Source organism: Trichechus manatus, unplaced genomic scaffold (genome assembly GCF_000243295.1).
Source record: "Trichechus manatus latirostris isolate Lorelei unplaced genomic scaffold, TriManLat1.0 scaffold00069, whole genome shotgun sequence".
In the NCBI taxonomy this organism is placed as follows: Eukaryota; Metazoa; Chordata; class Mammalia; order Sirenia; family Trichechidae; genus Trichechus; species Trichechus manatus.
The window spans coordinates 2836893-2864271 of record NW_004444005.1 but is presented as its reverse complement, the minus strand read 5'-3'; the positions used below and the strand labels follow the sequence as shown (position 1 = coordinate 2864271).

At 44.9% G+C, this 27379-nt stretch overlaps 1 protein-coding gene across 3 annotated transcripts; it reads right to left on the bottom strand.

Annotated features, from left to right (window-relative positions):
• Positions 1-1304: 1304 nt before the first annotated feature.
• Positions 1305-26299, bottom strand: RNF41 (ring finger protein 41). 3 transcript variants are annotated; one of them, XM_023734566.1, is made up of 8 exons: positions 26128-26257; positions 25486-25594; positions 23389-23573; positions 8248-8360; positions 4803-5074; positions 3964-4099; positions 3460-3563; positions 1305-2603 (listed from the first exon to the last, which is right to left on the bottom strand). In XM_023734566.1, exons 4-8 carry the CDS (start codon positions 8335-8337, stop codon positions 2252-2254), a joined length of 954 nt encoding a protein of 317 aa, XP_023590334.1. In that variant the 5' UTR covers positions 8338-8360; positions 23389-23573; positions 25486-25594; positions 26128-26257; the 3' UTR covers positions 1305-2251. The 3 variants fall into 3 exon arrangements, with proteins under 3 accessions (XP_023590334.1, XP_004379988.1, XP_023590333.1); XM_004379931.2 differs by lacking the exon at positions 25486-25594 and having other exon boundaries at positions 26128-26299; XM_023734565.1 differs by lacking the exon at positions 26128-26257 and having other exon boundaries at positions 25486-25740.
• Positions 26300-27379: the final 1080 nt, after the last annotated feature.

Sequence of the window (27379 nt, the reverse complement as noted above, 5' to 3'; positions counted from 1 at the left end):
ATCCGGGGGTAGGGGGGAGGCATCCCTGCCTGCGATGGAATCCTACATTCAGAAGCAAAGGTGTTTATAGGGGGCATGGGATTTGGGATAAGGGCAGGCCCTAGAAAGAGCACAATTCAAATCACTGGAGACAGTTTTGGCTGCTGTGGGAGACAAGAAGGATGTAGGAGGGTACGCTCCTCCCAGTTAGATATCCTCCTGTAACAGAGGTTAGTTCTAAGACAAGGGTAGGTTACAAAGCAAGGAAGGAGTAAGGGGAATTAAGGTGAGAAAGACCAAAGCAGAAGAGAAAACGTCACAAGAAGGGGAGTGATGTTGAACTAAGAATTTAGAGCTGAGTAAAAGGTTTATTATTAGTGCAGTCAACACCATGGAACAGCACATACAACACAACCAGCAACCTGCAGAGACACTAGTGCAAAGGGTAGGAAAGACTTCAATGAGTGTCCTGGCTCAGTGTGAGGGAGAAGACAAGAGAACATGGGCCTGGGTAAGGCAGGCAGGGGCGGAGGAGTAGGTGCAGTCCAGACTAAGTGTAGCAGCGTTTTCAAATTCCTGAGCACAGTGTCCTGGGGCTGGAGCACATGAAGCTTCCCTAATCCCCTCAAGCTGGATCCATTCGCCCCAATCCCAGTGGAGCCATGACCCAATTACTTGGACCTACAGCAAGCCGGCCTGCAATAAAACTCCAGAGAGAGAAGAATCTGTTACAGTATGGTGGGGAGGAACCTGTCTCCCCAGCCCTACACCCACCTGCATATTAAAATAATCACACCTACTATCCTTCCCCTTCCCTAACTCTGCCAGTCACCGTAAGGATCAAGGAATGCCCCCAGGTAGCTGGAAATGAAGCTGAAGTCCTCAGGGGGGATGGGTGAGGCAGAGCACAGCCTCATCTCAGAGGTGACCAGAGACAGAATTTCTATCCCATCTTGCCTGGGGAAGCTTAGAACCGAGCTATGTATCTGCAAGGAAGAGGGAGGGACTGCCTTTCAAGTTAATACTTTAACCCCAGAGTCTTAGCATGAGACTCTGGGAGGACTGGGAGCAAAGTTCTCCAGGGGCACAGGCATCGATGCTGGGCTGGCACGTCCGTTGCCACCACATGGGAAGCTCCTCATCTCAGACGGGGTTACTGTGGTTGGGGGCCGACGTCAATTGTTCAGCCAGAGACTCCCCTGACTCTTCCTATGTTAAAGCCAAAGGCTGTGCTGAAAAGGAAAAGTATAAAACAGACCCTGTCCCCATCCCACCCTATCCAGAATCCCCACAATAGGAACAGCAAAAGTTTTAAGTTTTGTTGATTGTTTTTTTTTCCTTTTTCCTTTCTTTAAAAAAAAAAAAAAAAGTAAATAAATTAAATTGCCAACAATGTGGCTGGGCTGGTAAGTAGGGTAGCCATAACCAGGTCATTCTTAAAAAAGGCGTGTGTTGGGGGGGTGGCGTGAGTGAAATATAAAACAAACAACGGCCAAAGGAAATTATCAAAATAACTACAGTCACAGAGCTGGCGAGGGGTCTGTGGGGCTATTACTGACCATGCCACCAGAGGCAGTACCACCTTACTTCAGCAAAAGCCAGAGACTCACCCCTACCCCAACCCTGTCATTCCCAAATTATGAAAAAATGTAGGGGTAAAGAGCTCATCTGGAACCATTCGGCATCCCCACCTGCACACCAGCAGGAGCCTGCACCTTTAAGGTGGGCTGAACAGGGATACTGATTGGCACAGGGAGATCCATGATGGCCAATTACTACTACCTGGCCTCACTGTTGTTAGGGTTTTGGTTCCACCGTTACCATTTATTCAGGATGTCCACTCCTCGAAGATGCCCCCTCAACGGTGCTTAGAGTCAACAGGCCTGCCTGCTCCAAATTTCCTGTTTTGGAGGAGGGGACCGATTACAGATTCCTCACTCCACCCTGATCCTCTGGGGGAAATAGACCTCTTTGTGCTTTCCAAAAATATCTGGAACTAGACCCTAGACAGGAAAACAGAGGTGGGGACCCTCCCAACCAGACTGAGCATTCACAGACATTTTAGGGGAAGAAATATGGCAAAAGGAGTGAAACTGAGTTTCCCACCTGAAAGGCTGAGCTAAGCAGCCCAAGGCCCTTCAGTGCCAGATGAGCACGGAGATGTGTGGCTCATAGGCTGTGGTGTTTAGGGTGGGAGGGGACACAGGGCCCAGCTGGTGGAGTGATAGGATTTTCTGGTTTCCATCTTGTCCTGATAGCCCGTCGGGAGCTCCTATATCTCCTCCACGCCATGCGCAAATATCATGACCAGCCCCGGCTCCTGCACCATGTCATCCCCCATATGCTGGTTCTCACAGGCCATCACAACGACAGCCTGCTTGCCAGGGATGCGCTTGGCCACGTAGTTCTCATAGTAGCGCCGGTTCATCTGTCTTGTCTCTAGTGTGGCCAGACCCTGGGGCCAGCTCCGCTCGTGGGCATTTTCGATCAGCTCGTTGACAATAGAGGCAGGACAGCCACTCTCCACCAAGGAGCGCTTGATTACAGCCTGGAGCACAGCATCCGGGGTTGAGATCATCCCTCCCCAGCGGGTCACTCTTGCCGGCTGCAGGGAGTTCACCCACCTGTGTGGAGGGGTTGGAGGTGGTCATTCCAGTGCATCCTCTTTCTCTGCATTGGCTTCTTCCTCTAACAGGAATGACCACCCACTCTGTACTCAGCTTAACCCTATTCTTCCTTCTTTCCTTCTGTCATGGGCTCAGAAACTCCAGATCTTTCCCTAGTTGGTCCCATCGGAGTCACCAAACCTTACTCACCAGATTAAATTCCTAGAGTGTAGGGCCCCTGTTATTTTTCTTTGAAATCCCAATAAGTAGCACATATAGTGCCTGACACATCGTAAGTGATCAACAAATGTTTATTAAATGAAGCAATTATTCTTCTATACTGTGCCCCACTCAGCGCTATTTACCCTATATATGTAGTTTCACACTTACAGTTTAGTCTATGAACAGTATAGGACTCCAGAACTGAAAGGGATCTTAGACTTCACTTGTTTACTTCGCTTGTTTTTGCTGCATTTTAGATCACTTTCCTGGATTTGCACTCTGTCTCTTCTTCTTTGGATTGTAAGCTACCTGAAGACAGGGACAATACCTTCTATTTCTTTTTTGCCCTCCTAGCACTCCACAGCCTTTAATACAGGGCTTTGGACGTGGTGGGTACTCACCGAATTCTGGATAAATTGCATCGTTGCGTTGGCTTTCCCTTCCATCCACCCAAATGAGTAAGAGATCCTGTACTGGGGCTGAGAGTTCTCCTCTTCTCCTCTGCCCCTGTCCTTCATCCCAACATCAGAGAAGTGGTGGCCCAGCCCAGCTCTCTTATTGCCCTCCTTCTGCCACTCCCCTGCTCTTCCTCCTTTCAGGCCTCTGTGCCAGGATGTGGAGTGAATAACTCCATGTCCTGAGTGACACTCACTCTAGAATCTCGTTGTATTCAATTGTTTCCTCCAGGTTCTGAAGGTTGGGGTTGACACTGCGGATTGCTCGCATGTATGCCTTGAGCAGCTGGATGTCTCGCTTCTGTCGGAGGGGAGGAGAACCAAGGAAGATGGTTAAGGCAGACAGTGGATCAGAGACAAAAGCTTATCTGAGAATGGAGGCAATTGAGGGATGTAGGGAATGAGCAGACTGTAAACTTTATGAGGGTGGGGATATGACTGTGTCATTCACAGCTGTATCCCCAGTGCTTAACACAGTGCCTTCACAGAGAAAGTATCTGGTAACTGTGAGGGGAATGAATGGGATGAAGGCAAGAGAGGAGAATTCCAATCTTATTCCCTACTAAGCCACAGGGAGAGTGTCCACCCACACAGGCTCACAAGCACAGGCACAGGTCTGTGTGCTCACAACTGTTCATCACCACAGGCACACGGTTATCTGCTATAAGGGACATGTTCCCCCCATGTTCTCTGGACCCTACCTGCTCCGCCAGCTGGTGTTTATGCTCAGCTGACGTCTTCTCCAGCTCTGCGATGCGTGTCTGTTGCTGCTGCACCACTGAGCGCAGGTGCTTAACGCAGTTGTGGTTTGGCAGCTCATCTTTGGGCATCTCCAGGCTGCAGCCCCCAGGGTGGGGAAAGAGCAGGACAGGGGCATTCAATGGGACATGTGGGCAAATGGCCTATCATGTGGCAGAAAATTGCTGAGTGGACTTTCTCTTCCCCAGAATTTCTAACCTTCATTACAAGCTTCCCCCTTGCTTATTCCCTTTACTTTTTCTCCAAGCTCCCTCCTCGCCTCTTTGCTGTTGCCTTTCTCTGGGCTGCTTTCTCCCCAAGCCACAGTGTTTGACCTACCGCATGGCTCTCCTTTCCTCCTACAGACTCTGCTTGTGTACTCGTTCCTCCTGAGAAGCCCTAGATTCACAGTCCCAGCTATCGGCATTTAATCAAATATTTCACACCCCACAGAAGGAAAAAAATAGGGCAAGAGGAAATATGAGAAGGCTGGAAATTAGAGTAGTCAATCTGACAAAGAGAAAGTTGTACTGGACTGAAAGGGAAGGATAAAGGAAATCAATCTTTAGCATTATTGCAGATTGCTTAACTGCAGTGCCCCTTCTTTTATGAAAGCAAGAACAAAAAGATCATAGTTGGAAAAGAAGCAAGAAGGTGAGATCTCAGGGTAGGGAGCCAGGGAGGCCCGGGACTCCCCTTGTACACATGCATAGAACTCCTCAGCTAGTGAGCAGGGGTCCAGAGACAGAGGTGCACATGGGGAAGCCCTCATCTGTGTGGGGCAGAAGGGGAGGAATCTCACCCACAGCCCTGTTCACAGGTCACAGGCCTCTTCGGGTTGTGCTCACAGTCACTGAGGTGAGACATGAGGTTGTCAAGCCGGACAACAGCACTGCAGCCAAACACAGCGTTGTCACAGGCAATCTGCAGCTTTGACAACATGTTCCGCATGATCCGAGGTACTGGGCGCAGGTGGGCGACCGTCACGACGCTACGGTCCACCGGACACGTCTGCTGCTGAGAGAACCACTGGGTGATGCAGGCATTGCAGAAAGCATGCTCGCAATGAGGTGCCTAGAAGGGAGAGCAGGGAAAAAGGGGCACGAGGGGATTAGCAGGAGCTAAAAACCTTCATATGACATCTTCACAAAGCCAATCAAACCTTTGAGCAGCTTCCAGAACCAGAGGTCCCTGGGGTCATTGCAAAGTAGATCTACTATGGGCAAGGCATTGTGGGGGCCAGACTTAAGATATGTTTCCTGTGCTCAAAATTACACATGGGCTGTGAGACAAGACAAACAAGTAAAAAGTTACATAATAAGAGCTATAAATAACATTTCAGGACAATAGGAGAGATGACGTAACGAAGTCATTTATTAATTGCCAACTGGATTGCATACACAATAACACAGAAATCCAGAGGAGGGCGAGATCTTTTCAGGTTAGGTCAATCAGGGCAGATATTTGTGGTGAGAACAGAATTTAATATGGGTCTTGAAGGATGATTCAGAGTACAAACGTAGAGAGGAGGGGTACAGAGATTTGCTGGCAAAAGTTCTATGTAAGAAAGCAAAAAATACTCTTTTGGAAGCCCAGGACTCCTATGGAGAGGTTAAGAATCCTTTCTGTGAGGGCCCAAGTTCTGATTTTATGAGGGCTGACCTGAGGTGCTGCCTGAGTCCCAAAGGCCAGATCTAGCCTGCAAAACAGGACAGGGGTTTTTCCTAGAATCACATTCCTTTCAGTTTCAAAAAGATCGTATTTCACCCACTTCCTTGGTAACTCAGGTAGCTTCTAAAGTTAATCTTTCCAAGTGAGAGGCTTCCCTGGCCTCTGTGGAGACACCATCTAACGTTTGCACGAGACACTGTAGGCACTTGGGATGCTGATGCCTGGCATGCCTACTACATCCGGAGCACTCTGTTACGTGCTTGAGATAAAAAAAAAAGATAAGCCAGTTTCTGCCCTCAGGATGCGCACAGACACCAAAGACTAAAACCTAGGAAAGCTGAGGAAAGAGGTCATTGTCAGTATCACTAATCCAAATGTCAGCAGACTTTTATTTTTCATTCAAAGACATATTTGATTCTTTGCAAAGTCCTATAGGCCCTATCTCCAAAAAAATCCTCCATCTGTCCACTTTTCTCCATCTCTACTGCCACTAACCCAGTTCAAGCTGTCATCATCTCTCACCTGGGTTATTAAAAATGTCTCCTAACTGGTCTTCCTACTTCTACTTTGCCCCTTACAATCCATTCTACATCCGGCAGCCAGAGTGATCATTTAAAAATGCAAACCGGATTATATCACTCCTCTGCTTAAAAGTTTTACAATAGTTTCCCAATAATAATAATAATAATAATAATAATAATAATAATACAGACTCCTACTCAGGACCTATCAAATTCTGCCTGGTCTGGCCCTTGTGCCCCTGACCTCTCCTCACCTCATACCATGATCCCAGCATGGGGTGTGGGCCATCCTGGCTTTCTTTCTGTTCGTTGACTATAAATAGCCCGTCCCTGCCTTAGGACCTTTGCTTTTGCTGTTCCCCTTTTCCTGAAACGCTCTTTCTCTAGATCTTAACACGAATGGTTCCTTATCACTCAGCTCTCAGCTCAACTGTCACCTTTTCATGACCACCTATCTAACCCTGCGACCCCATGCAGAAGTGTACAGAATGTGCTACCTTTTGTGTAAGAAAGATGGGCAAATGGATATATATATATACCCATTCATATTTGCTTCTATCTGCCTTAATACACACTGGAAAGATACCCAATAGACTAATAAAAATATAACTTATGGGAGGATTAGATGGACAGGGAAAGGATAGAAGTAAGAGTTCTCATTGTATACCTTTTTATACTGTTGTGATTTCTGACCACGTGAATGCATTACCCATTAAAAAAATAAATACGCGGTGGGTAAATCAGCATCCCTAGCAGGGGCCTTCTACCCTTGGAAATACGTCTGACAACCTGGTATTACACAGTTTGCTTGCCCTGCTCCTCACGAGGTAAACTCTGGAGGCTGTGGGGGTGGGGGCTTCTGACTTAAGAGAGTCGCCAACTGCCACTGACCTCTCCACATGTGACTCACCTCAAATAATAGTGCCAGAAAACAAACAAGGCCCTGCAAGGGTGGAGAGGGAACCTGATATACCCTGTGAACTCCTGACACTGCCAGAACAGCTTCCTCCACAACCTGCACGTCTGCTTCTTGTGGTAGCAAGCTGCTAAGGCCTAGACAGGAAGTACGTCCAGGGCTGGTTCCCACTGGAATGCAGTCTTGATTTTTACTCAGCTCACGCATTTGTGCTCCTTTGGGTGACTGGAAACTGGGAGAAGATCAAGGGGAACCCTTGGGAGTTATGTAAGCAGTGAATGGGGGAAGAGCTATAAGGCCTCACTGACTGGTGTCCTGGTTTGGAAAATGGGATTATTTCTAGCCAGCAGGAATGGCAGAGGATTAATTGGTATTTACAGAGTGAGGCAATGAGGACCATGCAGGATGATGTCCCATGATTACAACTGTTAAGAATTCATCCCACTCATTATACTTGCCAGGTAATCATGAATTTCTCTTCATAATTGCCTCAGGAAGATACAACTGACTGTGGCCTGGTAAGTCTGGCAATGACCTATTAAAGGTGGCAGTTTCCTGTCAAAATGCAAAGTGCATGGCTGCATCAAAAGCTGGTCTTTTCAACAGACCCCAGGAAGAAAATAGGTCAGTACACACAGTCCCCCACTTCTCATTTGTTAGACAGTAGGCAGGCAGATGAGGCCTACAGGGAGACTGGCTGATTACCTAGAGCACGACACATCATCAAAATGCGTGGGAAACTTATCAGAGGAGTCCAGAAGTTCAATCAAGGGCAGGAAGACAGAACCTAGTCAGAGTACCTGGAGTGGACCGGAAGCTACCAGGCTACTGTCAAAAGACAGAAACACATGGCTGATCATTTTACAGCAGAAAAATCTCAGCATAACCTCAGAATAAAAGCCGAATCACTGGATCTCCATGGCATCCACCTCTAGACAGACTCTGGAAGGCCCTATTCTCCTTGCAACCACTGCTCCTTTGCACCAAACCTCTACTGGGGCAAAGGGGATATGGATGAGATGGGGAGCCAGAACACAGTGGCTTCCCCATGCATCCCATTCTCTGGGCCAGTTTCTCCAATTTCTACTAGCTCCACTGCCATCTATTGCTCCACCAAACCTGCCCTCAGACGAACTCACCTGTACTGGCTCCTCCAAGACTCCACTGCAAATAGGGCAGATAAGGTCTTCGTCAACATCCCCCTGGAAGCGGGTTACATCATACCCCATGTCTCATCACTGAAACCCAAGTCCTGGAAGAGAGGAAAGAGAGGCCAGTTCAGGAGAAGCCTACAAATATGTGGCCAGCATGAACTCATTGCTAAGATGCATATACTTGTTCAACAAATATTTACTGAGAGCCTACTATGTGCCAGTCATTTGGGGGGAAAAAAAGCTGACTCAGGAAACTTGACTCTAATGGGAGAAAACATTAAATAAGCACACATTTAAAATATGAAGTGATAATGAAGTGATAAATGCTTTGACAGGGTAAGCACAGGGCATTATGACAAGGGATGTGGATACCTAACCCAGGCTGAAAGGAGAGGGTGGTTTTGAGAAGTTTTCCAGGTCTAGGCGTTACCAGAGATGAGTCCTGCAGGAGAAGCAAGAGTTAGCTAGGTGTTTGGGGTGGGGAGCACATTAGGGTTTTAGGCACATGAAAGAGCACGTTCAAGGGGCAGAAGTTCAAGGCTCACATGATGGGCTTGGGCTCAGAAAAAGGCCAACCTGAAGGATGCAAGGGATGGAGTATCAAGATATAAGGCTGGATAGGCAAGCAAGGGCCAGGCCATGAAAAGTCTTATGTAAGGAGTTGGACTTTATCTTGAAGGCTATGGGAAGCCACCGAAAGACTTAAAAAAGAGTGATGTGATAAAAGTTCCCTTTTTAAATCACTCTCAGGGGAGAGACTAGAGACAGGAAGAACGTTCAGGCAAGAAAGAGATGATGAGAGTCTGCACTTAGGTAGTACCGACTGGGATAAAGAAGAGATATTCAGGTGAGCAAGGACTCAAGGAACAGTGATGCTGCCATGCCCCTTCTTTGGGCTCCCAAGGGTCAAACCCAAAGGTGTGTGAACAATGACGGAAACCCTGTGTGCATCCAACCAGTGGGCTAACTGGATCAAGGATGGGACCTGTTACAAGGGCAACCAATCCACAGACCAGTCATCAACCTGTGATGTCCTAGAAAAGATGAACTGAGTCAATCAGACAGTTCTCAGGAATTTAGAACCAAGCTGTCCAGTTAGGAGACAGAAATTTAAAAGGGTGGGGGTCTGGGGTGCAGAAAGGCCTTAATAGGTCACATGCAAGCTAAAGTACAGTGCTGGATTAATAGTCAAAGTGGGTTGACATCCCCAGTTCTACTACTCAGTAGCTGCGTGACCTTGGGCAGGAGACGTAACCTTCTAAGCCTAAGGGTTTTTTTAAATAGGTAAAATGAGAATAATAATAGAAGTGACTCTCAGAGTAGTCCTTCAAGGAGATAATGTATGTAAAACATTTAGCAGACTGCCTGGTGGCAAATAGTAGGCACTCAGTACACGGTTGTTACCATCATTTATACATACATCTGATTTACATTACTAGATGAACAATTCTTTTTTTTAATTGTTGTAGTTTAAGGGAAAGTTTAGAATTCAAGTCAGTCTCATACAAAACTTTATATATGCATTGTTATGTGACCCTAATTGCTCTCCCTATACTGTGGCAGCACACTCTTCCTTTCTCCCTGATTTCCTGTGTCCATTCAGCCAGCTCCTAACCCTCTCTGCCTTCTCATCTCACCTCCAGACAGAAGCCACCCATTTAGTCTCATGTATCTACTTGAGCTAAGAAGCACATTCTTCACGAGTATCATTTTATGCAGATGAACAGTTCTTTAAGGGAGGGAACTTACGTTCGTATCTGCAGTCAGCATAGGATCAAGGACAGTTCCTTACGTATACGTAACAAAAATACATGGTATGTTTAAATGCTGCTTCCTAGTAGCTGGGGAATAGTGGACATCTACTATATGGTCTACCTAGCACTCCATTTTCTGTAAATGGCACCGTAATTTTCCTTTGGAAATCATACCCTGGTTCTGTAGTGTACATGTGACCCAACCGAGGACAAGGAGAGTGATGGCTGGGACTGTTATTGGAGGTCTCAAGGGGAGCTCTTTCCCCTGGGGTTGCATAGCTGGTAGAATGTGCACCCAGGGTGGTTGGTGACCATCTTAGCCATTAATGGGGAGCGCCTGCTGATAGAATGAAGCCAATAAAGAAGAAAACAGAGCTGAGATATCAAGTTCAGATGAAATCATTCGAGGTCCTGGATTCAGCCATGTCTGGAGTCACAATCACCTTTTGAATGTCTTGGTTACATGAGTCAGTGAATTTCCTATTGTGTTTATGCTGGCTTGAACTGGATTTCTGTCTCTTTCAACTAATAAAAATCCTGACTAAAGAATGTTAAGATGGCAAATATTACATTACATATATATTTACCACAATATAAAAAAAAGGAAAAAAAAAAACAAATCCTGATTAATACCCAAGGCTAATGGACACAAGAAATCACAGGGCTCCCTTTAGAACCATTAATCTCTCTCTATCCATTTATGTACAATGACACCCCATGTGACACTGATAGAATCACACCGACCTCCATCACCACCACTTCTCCATGTACTTGTTTCTCCATCTCTAGGGTCTAAAGTTCAGGGCGTTGGGCTTATTAATAATCCCTCTGAAACTGTCACTGTAAACCACATTGACCTGGCTGTTTCCTATAAAATGGTGCAGGGAGGGGGGGCATCTACTGCATATTTGTCTTCCCTCAGACCTTTGACCTTCTGTTTGTAGGCCAACAGAGCAGAACAAAATGGAAGCAAAGGATGTAATTCCCTTGAATTATCTATAAACACTGATGGATAAATATATAAGCAATGACATTAAAGACATAATGAAGTGAAATATAAACCCAGAATTAAGGCTCCTTGTGATTCTCCTGAATGCTTGTGATTCACTGAACTAAAAAGTGAGGATGGTAGTAAGAGAGCAAGAGCAGCCCACAGTGTCTTCATCTTTATATGTACCTAGATTAGACCTGTAGTAGATACCCATGGAATTTTCTACCTGGTAGCCACTTCTAGGAATTTTACTCCCTTTTTGTCTCTAGGCACATGGCCCCAATGGAAGACACATCATTAGCACTGTGAAACCTTACCCTAAGCTATCCTAGCTGATTGGACCAAGAATGAACATGTGACCCAAGTTGGGCCGATGAATCCCATCCCTGAGAGTGAGCCTGCCGCCAAGAAAGTTGAGTTGGTCTTTCTTTGGCTGTCATGTGGACTGAGAAACAGAGAAATTAGGTCTACAGAGGGAAAGAAAAGACTGAAAGAGACACAGTGAGAGGGACACAGATGAGAGCTGGAGAGAGTCCTTAGGTTTTAGAGTCCTTTGTTTGTTCCCCAGGCACAGCTGCCTCTCTGTTTTTGGCTTTTGTGAGACACCCCAGTATCCTCTTTTTGCTTAAGCTACTTTAAGTTGGATTTGTGGTTTTGTGTTCCTTATGACCAAGAGTCCTGGCTCATACAGAACAAAGAACTGCATCCTAGCTCAGAAAGTCTGGAGGGGCAAGGATGAAATAAGAGCAATGTTTCTTTAATCCTAAACCTAGTTTTAAAATGTTTAGTCAAAAACCTTACTATAAAACAATCTACATATATTCATTCAATAAACATTTACTGAGTACCATCTATATGTCAATAAGCCTAATATAACCTAGTCCCTGTAAGATAAGTGATGGGAGGTATGCACAAGGTGATGGGAAAGAACACAAAAGAGAGGGTTCTAAATCAGATGGGGGTGGGGTGGTCAGAGACAGGGTACTACAGACATTTTGGGCCAGAAAATTCTTTGTTATGGGGGCGCTATCCTATACACTGCAGAATGCTTAGCAGCATCCCTGGCCTCTACCCACCAGATACCAGTAGCATCCCCCCAGCTGTGACAACCAAAAAAGTCTCCAGACATTAGCGAATGTCCTCTGAGGGGCAAAACTGCCCATGGTTGAGAACTGCTGGTTTAGAAAGATGAGGAGTTAGCATCATGGAGCAGGGCACAGGCGTTCTAGAGCAGATAAAATAGTATGAATCAAAGAAAGAAGCCAGCAAAGAGTTTGTGTAAAGATGTGCTAGAAGAGGAGGAGAGAGTGGAGGGCAGGAGCCAAGCACTGAAGGGTTAGGGTTAGGGTTAGGGTTAGGGTTAGAACTAACCAGAAAACTGTAGGGAGCGTCTGAGGGATTTTTTTTTTTTTTGGCTTTAACAAAGAGAAATTTATTTCTTCACAGTCAAGTAGGCTAAAAGTCCAAATTTAGGGCGTTAGCTCCAGGGGAAGGGGAAGGCTTTCTCTCTCTGTCAGCCTTCTCATCAATCTTCCCCAGACTAGGACCTTCTCTGCCCAGGGACCCCAGGTCCAAAGGACACACTCTACTCCAGGTACTGCTTTCTTATGGTATGAAGTCCCCTTGTCTCTCTGCTCGTTTCTCTCTCTTATATCTCAAGAGATTGCCACAAGACACAATCCAATCTTATAGATTGAGTCCTGCCTCACTAACACAACCACCATCCTCCCTCATTAACATCACAGAGGCAGGATTTACAACATGCAGGAAAATCACACAATACGGGGAATCGTGTCCCAGCCAAATTGATACATATATTTTTTGGGGGGACATAATTCAATCCATGACACAGACCATACAGAATCTCTAGTAATGTTTTTTGTACTAATGTTACTGGCAAATCGTAATTGACGGAATTTTTTTGTTGACACAAATTTATATTTTTTTAACTTTTTGACAATTTCAGACTTATAGAACAATTAGAGGCGGGGCCAAGATGGTGGAGTAGTCAGATGCTGTTGGTAGACCCTCTTACAACAAAGACCCAAAAAAACAAGTGAATTGATTATATATGGCAATCTGGGAGCCCTGAACATCAAAGGCAGAGTTGAGGAACCGGACTGAGTGTCAGGGAGAGGGAGAGACGGTTCGGAAGCAGCAGGAGTTGCCAGACCTGAGCCGGCAAGAGCCTGAGCCCTTCAGGCCTGCTCAGCTCAGGGCTGAGCGGTGAGGCAGGCAAGTGGCGGTGCTCAGGAGGCGCATTTCCGCGCCAGGAGAGACCCAGCGCCAGAGAGTCTACTCGGCCACCCAGAACCAGTGAGAAGCAGCCCTGGATCAGCGAAAGGTAAGTAATTGCGTATGGCCTACGGCGCAGATCAAAAACACCCCCCTTAAGGAAAAACCTCTCTCCCATTTACCTCCCTGCTCCCTGCTCTGCACTGGGTCCTGGACCGGCTTCAGCAATTGCCGAGTCCCTGGGCCGGAAGTAGGAGCCGTCACACGCGCGGAGCCATTCTCCCTGCCTTGGAGAGTGAACAAATTAACAGAGAGAGGAAAAAAAAACCCTGCCTGCTCCCCTAAGCCAGGAGCCCAGGGTAGGCATAGCTCCTTTGCCTAGGCACAGACATAAGGGATCCATGGACTTTGAGCGCCTTTCCCCCTGCATAGACTTGTGTGGGCCCATCTCAACAGCATAGGCCCTCATTACTGCAGTACAACAGGGTATAAATACTTGAAGTCTAACTTCAACTGTTTCAGCTGTGGCAGGTTCTTGACATTTGACACTGCTCTGCCCATTAAGCAGGGTCTTCACCTACCTACATCAGGGGCCTGAGGTCTGGTGGCTCCAATCATGCCACCTAGCTACCTGCAATAGGGGCCCATGAATAAGAGGTGCCCTTCAGTCCTTACAGCCAACAGCATTAGGTGCTCATAGTCTGGCTGCAAAACCCCCTCACCTACGTGCTCTAGGGAACAGGGACACGCCTTCCTCCTGGACACTCAGGGGTGGCCGTCAGCCCCCTGCCTTGCTCAGAGTGTGTCCCTCGGCTGCAGCCAGATGCCTGTGCCTACACAAATACAGAGAGAATTGCTGAAGATTTGTTGGCAGAAAACTTCCGATATCATGAAAGATGACAAGATATCTATCCAAGATGCTCATCGAACCCCACATAAGGTAGATTCCAAAAGAAAGTCACCAAGACATATTATAATCAAACTTGCCAAAACCAAAGATAAAGAGAGAATTTTAAGAGCCGCAAGGCATGAACGAAAAGTCGTCTACAAAGGAGAGTCAATAAGAATAAGCTCAGACTACTCAGACTTACAGAAAAATTACAAGACTAGTACAAAGAATTCCCACATACCTTTCATCCAGACTCCCCAAATGTTAACATTTTACCCTATTTGTTTTATAATTCTCTCTCTATATATAATTTTTTTTCCTGAACTGCCTGAGAGTAAGTTGTAGACATGATGCCCTTTATTTCTAAATATATTACTGTGTATCACCTTAAAAGAACATTCTCTTACATAACCATAGTAAAATTATCAAAATCAGGAAATGAACACTGATTACTACTACTATCTAATCTATAAACCTTATTTAACTTTTGCCAGTTGTGCCAATAACATCCTTTAGCAAAAGAACATCTAAGATTACATGTGGCACTAAGTGGACAGACTCTTTAGACACCTTTAATCTGGAAAAGTTACTAAAGTAGGGGATAGGGAAGATTAAAGAGAGACCGTTTTAGGAGATTATTTTAAGAATTCAGATTAAAAAAATATACTAAGGCTTGAACCAAGGTATTTTAAGAGAGAGAATCTACATTGGTTTGTTGTTGTGTACCATCTAGTCAATTCCGACTCCTAGCAACCCTACAGACAAGAGTAGAACTGCCCCATAGAGTTTCCTAGGCTGAAATCTTTACAGGAGCAGATCGCTAGTTCTCCCATGGAGCAGCTGGTGGGTTCGAACCATTGACCTTCTGGTTAGCAGTTGAGCGGTTAACCAGTGCTCCATCAGGGCCTCTCTACATTGGTTTACAAAGTAATAAAAGGATGACTCCTATGTTTCACCCTGGAATAACTGGTGGTACAATTAGTCAACATAAGGGTTTCAGGAAAAGGACCAGGATTGGGAGGAAATATAATAATCCTAATTTTGGGCATGCAGAGTTTGAGATTCTAAGTAGAAATCCTGAAGATGGTAGCTGAAACCATGGGTTCTGAGAAGCCACACGGCGAAAGTATACAGAATGAAAACGGAAAGTGAGGGCGGGTCTGAAGAATACAGAATCCTGGGAAACACTGATTCTTTTATTTTTTAAATTCTTTCTTTTTCAAAAAAAATATAGAAATATATTCTCATTTTAAAAGGTTCAAACAATGTAACTGTTAGTCCTTCTTCCCACTTTCTTCTCCCTACCCACTGCCTAGTGTACGTTCTTTCTTTCAATTACCCTTCTCTGCTATACAGAGATTCATGTATATGGACATAAGCAAGACAGACGAGGTCCCTGCTCTCACGTAGTTTATATTCTAGGGTAAGAGTTTTCAATATACCAGTCTAAACCTTAATTATATTTTACCATTCTCCTTATGACTAGAAGTCTGCTTTGTTGTCAGTTTTTCCCCTGAAATAAATCATGTTGCAACACTCTTGTAACAATTTTTTTTGAGCACATGAGAAAACCTGTCTCCTAGGAGAGACACCTATAGGTGGAATTGCTGGATAGAGGGGTGCGCCTACTATTTATTCTGCTACATTCTGACATACTGCCCCCCGGGAAAGGCCTTTTCAACTTACACCACCACCAACAGTGCATGAGAATACTTTAACAAGAGGAAAGAAAAGGAGCTTGCAAAAAAGACTCAGTAAGATGGGCCAGAGGTAGGAGAAACTACTGTAGAGAAGAAGCTCACAAAAGTCTGGCAAGTGGAACTCTTAGAGGAGGGAAGAGAAGTATTAAAAACTGCAGATGGATTACATCAGATAAGAAGAGCAAAGAATCCTTGGGATGTGAGACTGTGGATACCATTTGGATGGCATTGTAGAGAGCAGTTTTAGTGTCTCACTGGAAGCAGAAGCCAGACCTCAGTGATTTAAAGTGAACAGAGGTGAGATAGAGAGATAGGGAATAAGGACAACTCTGTCTAGAAGCTTGATTTCAAAGGGAGGGTAAGAGGAATTGGCTAGAGGGAGCTGAGGATGTGGGTTGTGTGTGGGTGTTTTTCCTTATGACCTGAAAGGCTTACCAAAATAAAAAACAATGCCCACTGCCATCGAGTTGACTTCGACTCACAGCAACCCTGCAGGACAGAGTAGAACTGCCCCATAGAGTTTCCAAGGCCATAAATCTTTACAGAAGCAGACTGCATCTTTCTCCTGCAGGGCAGCTGGTAGGTTCGAACTGCTGGCCTTTCGATTAGCAGCTGAGTGCTTAACCACTGTGCCACCAGGGCTACTTGAGAAAGGCTTAAGTATGTTTAAGTATACTGAGAGGAAGGAACTAGTGAAGAGGGCAAGATAAACACAGGATAGCATCTGGTCACTGAGATAGCAGTGGGGAGATCTGGAATAATCTTAAATAGGAAAAGGGACATTCTCTAAAGCATGAAGGAAGAAAGGATTGGTGCATACAGAGGTACACAGGTTTTCAAAAATCATACAAGTAAAGTTTTAAAAATAAGATAATCAGGTATTCATTTACATGAACAGTAACAGTACAGTTAAGTGATTATGGTAACATTAAGCCCATATGATGGAATAATATATCTATTTTAAATGATGTTTACAAATAATATGCAATAACATGATAAAATAATAAGTGAAAAAGTAGGACATAAAATTGAATACATACTAAAACATATCATATATATATATATAAATAATCCACACATACAAGAGACTAGAAAAAAAATCAGAAAGTTAACAGTGGTTTTATTTGGGTATAGGACTAAGGATAATACTTTTCTATTTTTAATTTTGAAAAATTTTAATGAGTATACATTAGCTTTATTAAAGACAATTCAACTTTAAACAGTCCCCCACATATATGGAAAAAATAGTCCTTCCTTTGGACTAACAAATTTTAAAAATTTAGAATTTGAAAATAAAAAAATATAAGAATGCTTTACTTTTGAAGTATAGGAATAAAAGATGACAGAATCTGATCATACCCAAGAGTTTTTTCCCATTGGTCTGGGTAAGACAGACGTATTTTTGCGTTTAGAGTTAGAATGGACCATAAGAGACCATCCAGTTTAACCTCCTCCCAGGGTGGGAGGCCTCTCAACAGCACCTGACAGTCAGTCACACTGTGCTTAGACCCCTTCTGGGAAAGGCTGAGACAGTGTACAGCAGTGAGAGCACAGATGAGAAACAACTAGCCCAGACTCACTTCTCTCATAGCATTCTAGAAATGCCAATGTTCCTCTAAAATAGGGTACCAGAACCACCTCACGGGATTAGTTTTCTTGGTTTGAAGGCTTACAGCCACAGTCTCATGGGACAACTCGGCCAACTGGCATAATATAGTTCATAAAATTTATGTTCTGCATCCCAGTTTGGTGAGTAGTGTCTGGGGTCTTAAAAGCTTGCAAGCAGTCATCTAAGATACAGCTATTGGTCTCTACTCATCTGGCGCAAAAGAGAAAGAAGGAAACCCAAGACTCAGAGAAGTAACTAGTCTACAGGACTGTCTGTATGACCCATGGCCTTCTCTACTCTGAGACCAGAAGAACTAGATGGTACCTGGCTACCACTACCAATCATTTCAATCAGGGCTTTAACAGAGGGATCCTGATAGAAAGGGAGGAAAATGTGGAACAGAACCTCAAATTCTTAAAAAATCCAGACTTACTAGACCAGTTAAGATTAGAGGAATCTCCGGGACTTGCTGCCCTGAGATACTCTTTAAATGATGAACCAAAACTATCCCTTAAAGTCATTTTTTAACTAAATAACAGGTTAGCTCATAAAATAAAGAATATCACCACAAGTACTGTGCTCCTTTAAAAAATCATCCATACGAGACCAAATGGTCAACAATTACTCTAAAGCAAAGATGAGAAGGTGGGGGTGGGGGGTGGGGCGGGGGACCAGGTTCCTGGAAATGGAAAAAGTACAACGGAAATGATGAGAATACTGACACAATGTGAAGAATGCAACCAACGTCACTGAACAATATGTGCAGAAATTGTTGAATGGGAACCTGTTTTGCTATGTACACTTTCACCAAAAATTCAAGAAAATATTATAAAATAAAATAGGGTACCCAGAGCTCCATATGTGACTGACTGATACGGACACAATGGGACTATTACCTCCTTTTCTCTCTACTTCAACTAATGCAACCTAAGACTGATTAGGAATCCACTCACGGACAACCAACAACAAAGACTCATCAGTGCTGTTCGGGATGACCAGCTACTGCCACTCTTACAGTCCAGACAAACACAAAGGGCTAGAGGGTAGTGGCAAGAAAAAAGATCAAGGGGAGGAGCTGAGATAGATACTACTTGATAGCAAAAATATGACCATATATCCATAATTCATCTGTTGAACTTCTGACGTAGCAATATCTACCTCAATTAAATAAAAAAATTGCAATCTGGTTTCTCTACAATAGCTATAAAATTAACAGAGAAAAAATAACATCACTGCTGCCTTTAAAATGCACCAGGTATGAAAAAATTCCCAAGCTATACTGTTAAGAGAAAAAAACAAATATGGAATAGTATATGTAAAGTATGCAACCATGGGTGCAAAACCAATTTGTGTATATGCTTACATGTGCATGGAAATCTCCAGAAGGATACACAGGAAATTGCCAACAAAAGTTGCTGCTGAGAAGGGGAAAGAAGGAACAGGAGTAGGACAGAAATTTTAATTTCCCGAGTTACCTCTTCGAAATTGTTTCCCGTGTGTGCTCTCACATGTGTATGTGTGTGGGTGTGAAGGGGGAGCATGTGTATCACCTATTCAAATAAATAAATGAATAAATACATCTATAATTATCCTAAATTATGAAAGAAAGGAATTAAAGTTAAAACAAAAAAGTCCAAAATATTCATTTAATTCCATGTACATGTCATATAACATATACACACACGTATAATGTGTCACATACTATAGCAAGATCTGAAAAGAATGTACTCTTTCGAGATAAAGCTGATCAAACCGAATCACAACAAAAAAGTAGTAAATGTCCTATAAGTATCTCTTTTACCTAGCAATCCTACTTCCAGGAACTTATCCTAATAATTGGACAAGAGTACAAAAAAGAATGTACTACGTTGTTTATCTAAGCATTGTTCATAAGAGCAAAAAATGAGAAGTATCTTAAATACCCAGTAGAATAAATTCCTTAATCCATAAAATAGAATACTATGTAGCATTAATACAATGACTTAGAGTCATCTTTACTACCAGGAAAGGAAGTTTAAGATAGATATACAGATACACACACACATACACGTTTTAAATCACAAAGCAAATACATATGTGTATCCTAGGGTCTTTTTTTGTTAAAGATATATATGTACATCTATGTATGTGCACATTTATATTGGAGTGCATATATATTATAGAAGCTGTCTCTAAGTGCAGACTTTTTAGTGCTTTTAATTTCACTTACAGTTTTGCTTTCTTGGTTTTTCCCCTTGTTCTACAATGACCATGTTTTGCTTATACAATTATATAATAATGAAGCCAACATTTATTAAGTATTACTATATGCTAGGCACTATTCTAGGCATTTTTTGCATATTAATGCATCTAGTCCTTACAACAATTCTGTGAGGTCAGGACCATCATTATCCACATTTTACAGGTGAGTAACAGAGGCACAGGGGTTACAAAGCTTGTCCAAAATCATAGCTAACAAGTGGTGGAGTCAGATTCAAACCCAGGCGGACTGGCTCCAGAGCCCAAGCTTTTAACCACTGTGCTAAAAACTGCCTCCCAGACTGAAAAGTGCAAATCACAAAAACAAAATGTATAGTATGGTCCCACTTTTATAAAAACAATTTAAAAAGGAAAAAGTAATTTAAAAATCTCTATGCTGGGATTATAGTTTTGATCTAGATTATATATTTCTGCAATATTTATTTTTATTTATTTATTTATTTTTTGCATGAGCCTAGATTTTTTAATGGACAGGGATCCAATTCATTTCTATTTTTATTTTTTATTGTACTTTACATAAGGTTTACAGAACAAATAGTTTCTCGTTAAACAGTTAGTACACATATTGTTTTATGATAACGGTTAACAACCTCACAACATGTCAATACGGTCCCTTCTCAACCTTGGGTTCCCTATTACCAGCTTTCCTGTCCCCTCCTGCTTTCTAGTCCTTGTCCCTGGACTGTTGTGCCCCATTAGTCTCATTTTGTTCTGTGGGGCTGTCTAATCTTTGGCTGAACAGTGAACCCTGAGAGTGACTTCATTACTAAGCTAAAACAGTGTTTGGGGGCCATACTCTCAGGGTTTCTCCAGTCTCTGTCAAGCTAGTAAGTCTGGTCTTTTTTTGTGAGTTAGAATTTTTCGTTTTTTTTAAAAAATCCATTATCCATTGGGTAAGGAGCAAAACTTTAAAAACATTACTCTTTTCTCCCTTGTTGCTGTGGGGCAGTGTAGAAAACAGGCCTAGAGTCTGTACCATGCTTCCCTGCACTTTCATCTTAAATCAATGCTAATGATATTGTCTTAAGAAGGAACAGCAAATTGTGAATGCTTATTTTCAATGGGATCTCAGGAGATCCCACATCCCCCAAAGAAACAGCAGAGACTTTGTCTTATTTGGTATAGAAATGGGCAGAGGGTATGGGACGCTACCAGCCAGGTAGGAGGTACAAAGCTCCCACCATAAAGCCAGGGTTTACAAAACTCTGCAGAGATGCTGGGCATTGCTCTTTTTCATCTAAACCTCCCTTTATCTGTGAGATTCTCCTGCTTTATCTATCTTCCTACAGCTGTACCTTTTCAGGGGTGTGGCCTCAGGAATCAAGGAGAAACTTAGATTTCTAATCTGGCTGGGGTATTCCCCATTTGTCACCTCTGATGTGGCTGGATACGACCTTGGAAGCCAGCTTTCAGTTAGGCTGCCTTGCCCTGCTCCTAGGCAGACAGTCTAAAGCTTGACTCTACCTTCTGATTTCTGGAATTCCCAGCACTGCTGTGGGGTTGTCACAGGGGCAGGTCATCATTCCAAAGGGGATGCCTCACAAGAACTTGGTAGCTCATTGCCCTGGAGCAAAAGCCTTAATAAATCTAAAATCACAGGGACCTCAAGAGTCGCCGGCAGTGACCACAGCCACTGGAAGCACCTCCTTGAGATGTGGGATAAGAAAACGCCTTTGAAGGCTTCACTCAAACTGGGGAGCTGAGCTGAAGTAGCACTGAGGAATCCCTTCAAGCTTATTCCCTGATTTGAACATCCTTAACCCAAACTGAAAACTCCTTTTCCAGCCTCCTGCTCTGCTGGCCAGAACCAAACCAGGTAAATTATGTTACTACACTTCCTCCATGTTACACTGGAGTTTCTCCTATGTTCCAATCAGTATTATTATAAAAATGCAAGAGCTTTATCAGAACTCTTCCTGTACCCTTTTAGCTTAATTTACTATTGCAGTTGTCTTTACTGGTCTACCCCTACAGAGCTAGAAATTGAAAAAGATTGTTCCCAAAGGAACATGAACATTTATACTCACTTATTCACAGCTTCTCAAACCCATGCACAGATGTGTAAACCATACACATTCTCTCTCGCGCGCGCGCACGCACACACGCGCGCACACACACACACACACACAGAGGAAGAGCATAGAAGCCACCCATAATTTTTATTTTAGGGTAACTGGGCATGCTTTCAGCAATTCTTGGAAAAAGCATAAGAACAAAAGCCAGGTACATATGATGTAGTCTCCAACCAATTCTCTCTCCTCCAGGACCTGAATACTACAAAGGGGCAGAGGGCTGAGGAGTCTCTAGTCCCAGTTATTACAAACAACCAGACACATGAGAAAAGGGGCACATCACCTGCCCCAGTCTAAGGAAAACGGTGACTCCTAGGAATCTCAACCTAGTGAAAATACTAGTGGTAAAAGATTTCACAGGTGTCCCTAAAAGATTTCATCCTATCTCTTGGTCTCCCAATGAAGGAATAAAAAACTCATTGCTGATGAGTCGATTTCGACTCAGCGACCCTACAGGACAGAGTAGAACTGCCCCATAGGGTTTCCAAGGAGCAGCTGGTGGATTTGAACTGCTGACCTTTTGGTTAGCAGCGAAGCTCTTAACCACTGCACCACCAGGGCTCTACTGAAGGAACAGGTCTAAGGAAAAGCCTAAGTGCCTTACTTTAAGAAAACTGAATCAAGACTACAGAAACCTGAGTCCTTGTTCTAGCTCTATCAGTGACCAAATGTGTGACCTTGGAAAAGTTACTTAACCTCTCTGGGCCTCAGTTCCTACATGAAATGAAACATCCTGCACTACATAAGTTCTAAGGTGTTCTACAAGTTCTAGGATTCTAAGACTCGGCATATAAAACAAAAACGGGTAAATTAGGAGGTGATTAGGTTACAAAAGGTGCCCTGGATTTACTACTAATGACCTTGCTCTCCTTAGGCAAGTCACTTGACTTTTTAAGTAAACAGAAGTGGCCTTTTTAATTTCGGTAGTAGAATCCTTAGACTGAAATCACTTCCTCTCTTAGGAACTCAATTTCCTCATTTATGAGATGAGGTAGTGGACTACATGGGCCTCTAAGGTCCTGTTTAATTCCAGCATTCTGTCATCCATACTGGATTTACCACAGAGGATTGTGAAGTTAGGCTTCTTTAGTACATTTTAATTGGTTCAATTTGCAAAAGAATCCAGAAGGCTCACGATTCTTCAAGAACTCATCTAAAGCTTAAAGTGAGGCCCATCAGGTCTCAACAGCTGGTGAGGACCTCTCACCTGGTCATTACCACCAAGCACTTTTGTGTGGCTACCTGACACCTCATCTTCATCCTACATACACATTCTCCTTACCAATGGAGACATGTGAAAGAACAGAAAACACAATCCTTGTCGTCAAACAGTTAACACAAGGTGTAGGTTTGAGCCCAGTAAGTATACAGGATGAGTTAAAAAAAAACAAAAAAAACACATAAGACATAAAACTTACTAAGTAACTTGCCAACAAGTAAAAGTTAATAGCTAATGTAAGACATAAATACGCAAAGAACAGGCTGGTGTGAGTTAGTCACGGAAAGCTTTCTGCACAAAGGAGTTTTAAGAATCAGGCTTTCAAGGGCAGAAGAAACCCTGACTGGCAGAGAAGAGGGCTGAGGCCTGGAATGGAATCCTGAATCAAGGCTCTTTACCTTCCAAATGTTGGGGGGCAGGTTCCCTGTTCACAAGGCTCCAACCCCCTGATGCCTCCACTCAGTGCCACTCAGGAGATGCTCCCAGTAGCCCATCTTCTTGGCTATTTTCCGAATGAGTCTTCCTTCCTGGTGACAAGCTCCATTGCCAAGGGGATGGACGTAATGTCACAATCAGGAGCACTCTATTAATAGGAACAAGGAAGACAAAGGTGAGTCAGGGGAACTACCTCCACTTGGCAGGGAGACTGGATAGACTTGGGTCTGGCAGTTGATAGAGAGGGATGAGACAACCGCATTAAGGACTACAGGTTTCAGTGCTAGGCATACAGGACTACCCTCTAAGGAGGGAAATCAGTGGCTAAGGAACAAGACTCCTGGCCCAGGAGATTCAGACAAAGCTGGGTGCGGGAGAGAAAGGGATAAGAAGAAGGGTAGAGAGGAAGAGCTATTTGAGATTTAAAAAACTATTTTATTCAGTGCACATGACTTGTAAGTAATGCCAGTGATTCCAAATCTGTGGCTACACAACGCACAGACCCATCATAGTACCTTACATGCGCAGGATGATGCTTTAATATTTTCAAAGTGCTTTCACATCAGTTATTTCATGTAAAAAGAATTCTGGTCCTACCCTGCAATGGGAAGATACTATTCTCATAAGAAGAAAATACTCAAAATTTTGTTATAGGTGCAATTCTACTTCCCAAGTCAGGAAATGTTCCTGAAGGGATCAGGCTTTAAAAAGAAAAAGAAAGAAAAAGAAGAGGCAGTGAATCAGGAAATTATTGTCCAGGGTGGACAACTGGGAAAACTAAAGATAATGGTGTGATTACTCAGACTCTTGTTACCAGGACAGAACCAAGCAGAGGAAGACAAGGCTTCAGATGAAGGTTGCTGAGTAATCTGTTTGAATATATCCAGGAGGATGGCAACTACTTGAACTCCTTTCCTCACCATAACCTGTTAATCAGTAATTTAAGGGCCGTGTTAGGAAGGATAGGATAATAATTATTATACATGAAACAAAGACCACTTCATTTTCTGAGTCTGGTAAATATGCTCATTAGTTTACTATGGTCATCAGCAACAACTTGTCTAGAGTGGTATTTTTAAACTAATCAGAGATGAGGGTGCAATGCCACATACACTTTCTCTTCCCTGTGGTTGGAGGGGTTGATACAACGTTTCTCCCCACTACTCCTTTCTCTCCCACCCATAATACAGAGAAGGGTATACTGTGTCTTTCATTTTGACAAACTCCATTTCCTGGCTTCCTGGCATATACACCTGTTCCTCAGGAAATGCTTCCAGGATCAGTACTGTCGGCTATGCTTAGTGTTCTCCTAGTGACAACTTCGTGACTCACAAATAGTTGCCCATGCTGGGAAAACCAGTCTCACTCTGTACTATCCCTTTGATGCCCCCTTGGTCAGAACAAAACAAAAATTTAACTGAGAGGAAGACCAGGAGTGAGGAGACTTGGGTTCTGGTCCTGGTCTGCCACCGACCAACTGTGTAACTTTAAATAAACCATGTAACCCTTCAGTGGTTCAAATTTCTTCAATTGTCAAGTAGGAAAAATGATACCTGCCTTATGTACCTTATATGTTGTCCTGAAAATCAAATGATAATAAATGTGAAAGCATCCTCAATACCACTATCCCCAGTTAAGGTCTTGTTTACAGCAATAGAACGCAAAATACTTTGAGTAGTGAGGGATGGGGAGGAAATGCTTGAAAAAAGCTTGTTCCTTCTTTTCAATCACTGGGAACCAGGACCAGCACAAGGTCGGCTGGACACACAGGGTAGTAACATTATTCCATCACTCCATTCTCTACCACTAGTCCACCTCCATTCCTATTTGGAAAACAAACTATTAGCCTCTTGGCATATTATCAGACTCTCAAACCACGGTAAGGAATAAGACTATCACAGCCCTTCCCCAAAGGCAATAGCTCCGGTGGCCTCATTAGCAGCCACATTTGCTATCAGATGTAAAGGCAAGTTTTGGATGGGGAAGGCAGCTTATCAATCCCTCACGCAAAACGCCCCCACCCTCTTGGCTTTCTGCTCCTTTGGGCAGGGGGCTCCTACCCAATTTCCCCCACGTGCCGGACTGGTGAAGGCTTTCTGGTGTGTGTTTCCCCCACGTGCCGGACTGGTGAAGGCTTTCTGGTGTGTGAAGGCTGTTAACAGGGCTGGGCTGCAAACCAAGGCAGGGAAGTAAGGAATGTGAGATTCCTTCACGGAGGGGTAGGAGGCGGGGAGGAGTGGGGAAGGAATGAAGGAGGAGGACCAGGCTGAGGGCGGCTGCCAAAGACAAGGCATGGGAGAGAAGCCAAGCTAAGGCGCTTCGAGGGCGGGGGTTCAGGTTCCATCGCCCCTGTCCAGGCTGGCCCCCCCGAATGTTCCCCTCCTCCCCTTCCGGCCCGTCAATCATTGCCTATTTAACACTACATTCCCAGGCCCCTCGCCTCCCTGTTCTCCAGCCAGCCCAAGCCGCCTCCCGCACTTCTCAAGGCTACCCTACTCCCAACAACCCATTCTCCAGAGCCCCTTCTCACCTCCCAACTCTCCCCAGTGCTGGCCCCTCCCTCCATTTTTCATCTTTACTCCCATCCGTTCTTCTGACCCCCCCCAATATCTCGAACCCCCACCCCAGGCCCCCCGGGACATCGCTCCCCTTCCCTCCCACACCCCTTTTAAGGTGGAAACCCACGCAGGCGCAGTACGCACCGCCCTGGAAGCGGTCTAGACTCTCCGTGCCCCGACCCGGCTGGAGCTGAAGCCGCAGCGGCCACGGGACAGCCCAGGTGTCGAGCCCCAGCCTCTCCCGGGAGGGAAAGGAGAACGGGAAGGAGGGGTAAAAAGACTCTGACCACTCGTTGCCGTCCGAGACGAACGCTTTGCCCCGCCCACTACTCTACGCAACCCGGCGGATGCTCGTCACCCAACTCCGCCTCTTTGTTTAATTCAGACTCTGACGGGAAGCCACGACCGACCATCGAGGAGGGAGGAACGCTAGCCAGGCCTCCGCTCTAGACCGGAAGTCTTTATGGTCCCAAAGAGGACTATATAGCCATTTGGGAGGAAGAACTCTATGTTCTTCCCAGCGTGAAAGTCAGGGGCCGAACCGGGAGAAGGGAGGGGAAGGGGAGTGGAGGGAGCGGATGCCTCTGGGCGGCAAGACTCCGCTTTGGACGGGTGTACGTGTCCCGTGCCCTAGGGCTGATGCACGGTGGTGGGAGATGGTCGCGGAAAGGCTCGTCTGCAGTGGGACCCACCGTGCGCCCGGTCCCTCTCCCGTTTCCAGAACCGTGGTCAGCATCCCGGAGCCTCCCAAGCCTATGACTCATAGTCATGGGAGTGGATACTGGAGTCATCACGGCAGCTGCGGGGTGGGGAGTGGGGGAGTGTCTGACAAGGCTTTGCCCTGGGGAGCCCAAGGAATGGCTCCCCGAACGCTCAAGGAGTTCCCTGAAACACCTAAGGGAGGGGACGGCAGGGAGAGAAAATGTCCCGCTTCTGGGACCAGCAACCCATCCTCCAGCGCCCCTTCCCACCTCCCAACCCCCTGTGCTACCCCCTTCCACCATTTTTAATTTTTACTCCCATCCCTTCTTCTGACTGCCCAGTATCTCGAACCCTCACCCCAGTGGTTTGATTTCTTTAGGATACAAGTCTGTGGTTTGGAGGTGTGCGCGGGAGAGAGCCAGTCTTTTACTGGGCTCTGAAGAAAGTCAAGGTGGAGCCGACCCACCTCCTAGGCCCCTTTAATACTTTTAATCAGCCTCTTCGCGGCGTTCGGACTCCGATCCCGATTGGCTGAGCCGAGGCGGGCGGTGGGACGCGGAGCGCGCCCGGCTGATTGGCCAGAGGAGGGAAACTTCCGGGAATGTTCCCGCGGCCGCGTTCCACTAGTCCGCATCCGCCGGCAGCCCGGCCTGTGGCTCCCCCTGCGGGCGACTCAGCGGCGTGCACAGTCGGG

Bases quoted from the DNA above. Each gene is read 5' to 3' on its own strand.
- RNF41 (XM_004379931.2), bottom strand. From the start codon at position 8,337: ATGGGGTATGATGTAACCCGCTTCCAGGGGGATGTTGACGAAGACCTT. The intron at 4,100-4,802 runs GTGAGATTCCTC...TGGGGGCTGCAG, and splicing joins ACCTGTGAACAGGGCTGTGG to CCTGGAGATGCCCAAAGATG. The intron at 3,564-3,963 runs GTAGGGTCCAGA...CCCCTCCGACAG, and splicing joins AACACCAGCTGGCGGAGCAG to AAGCGAGACATCCAGCTGCT.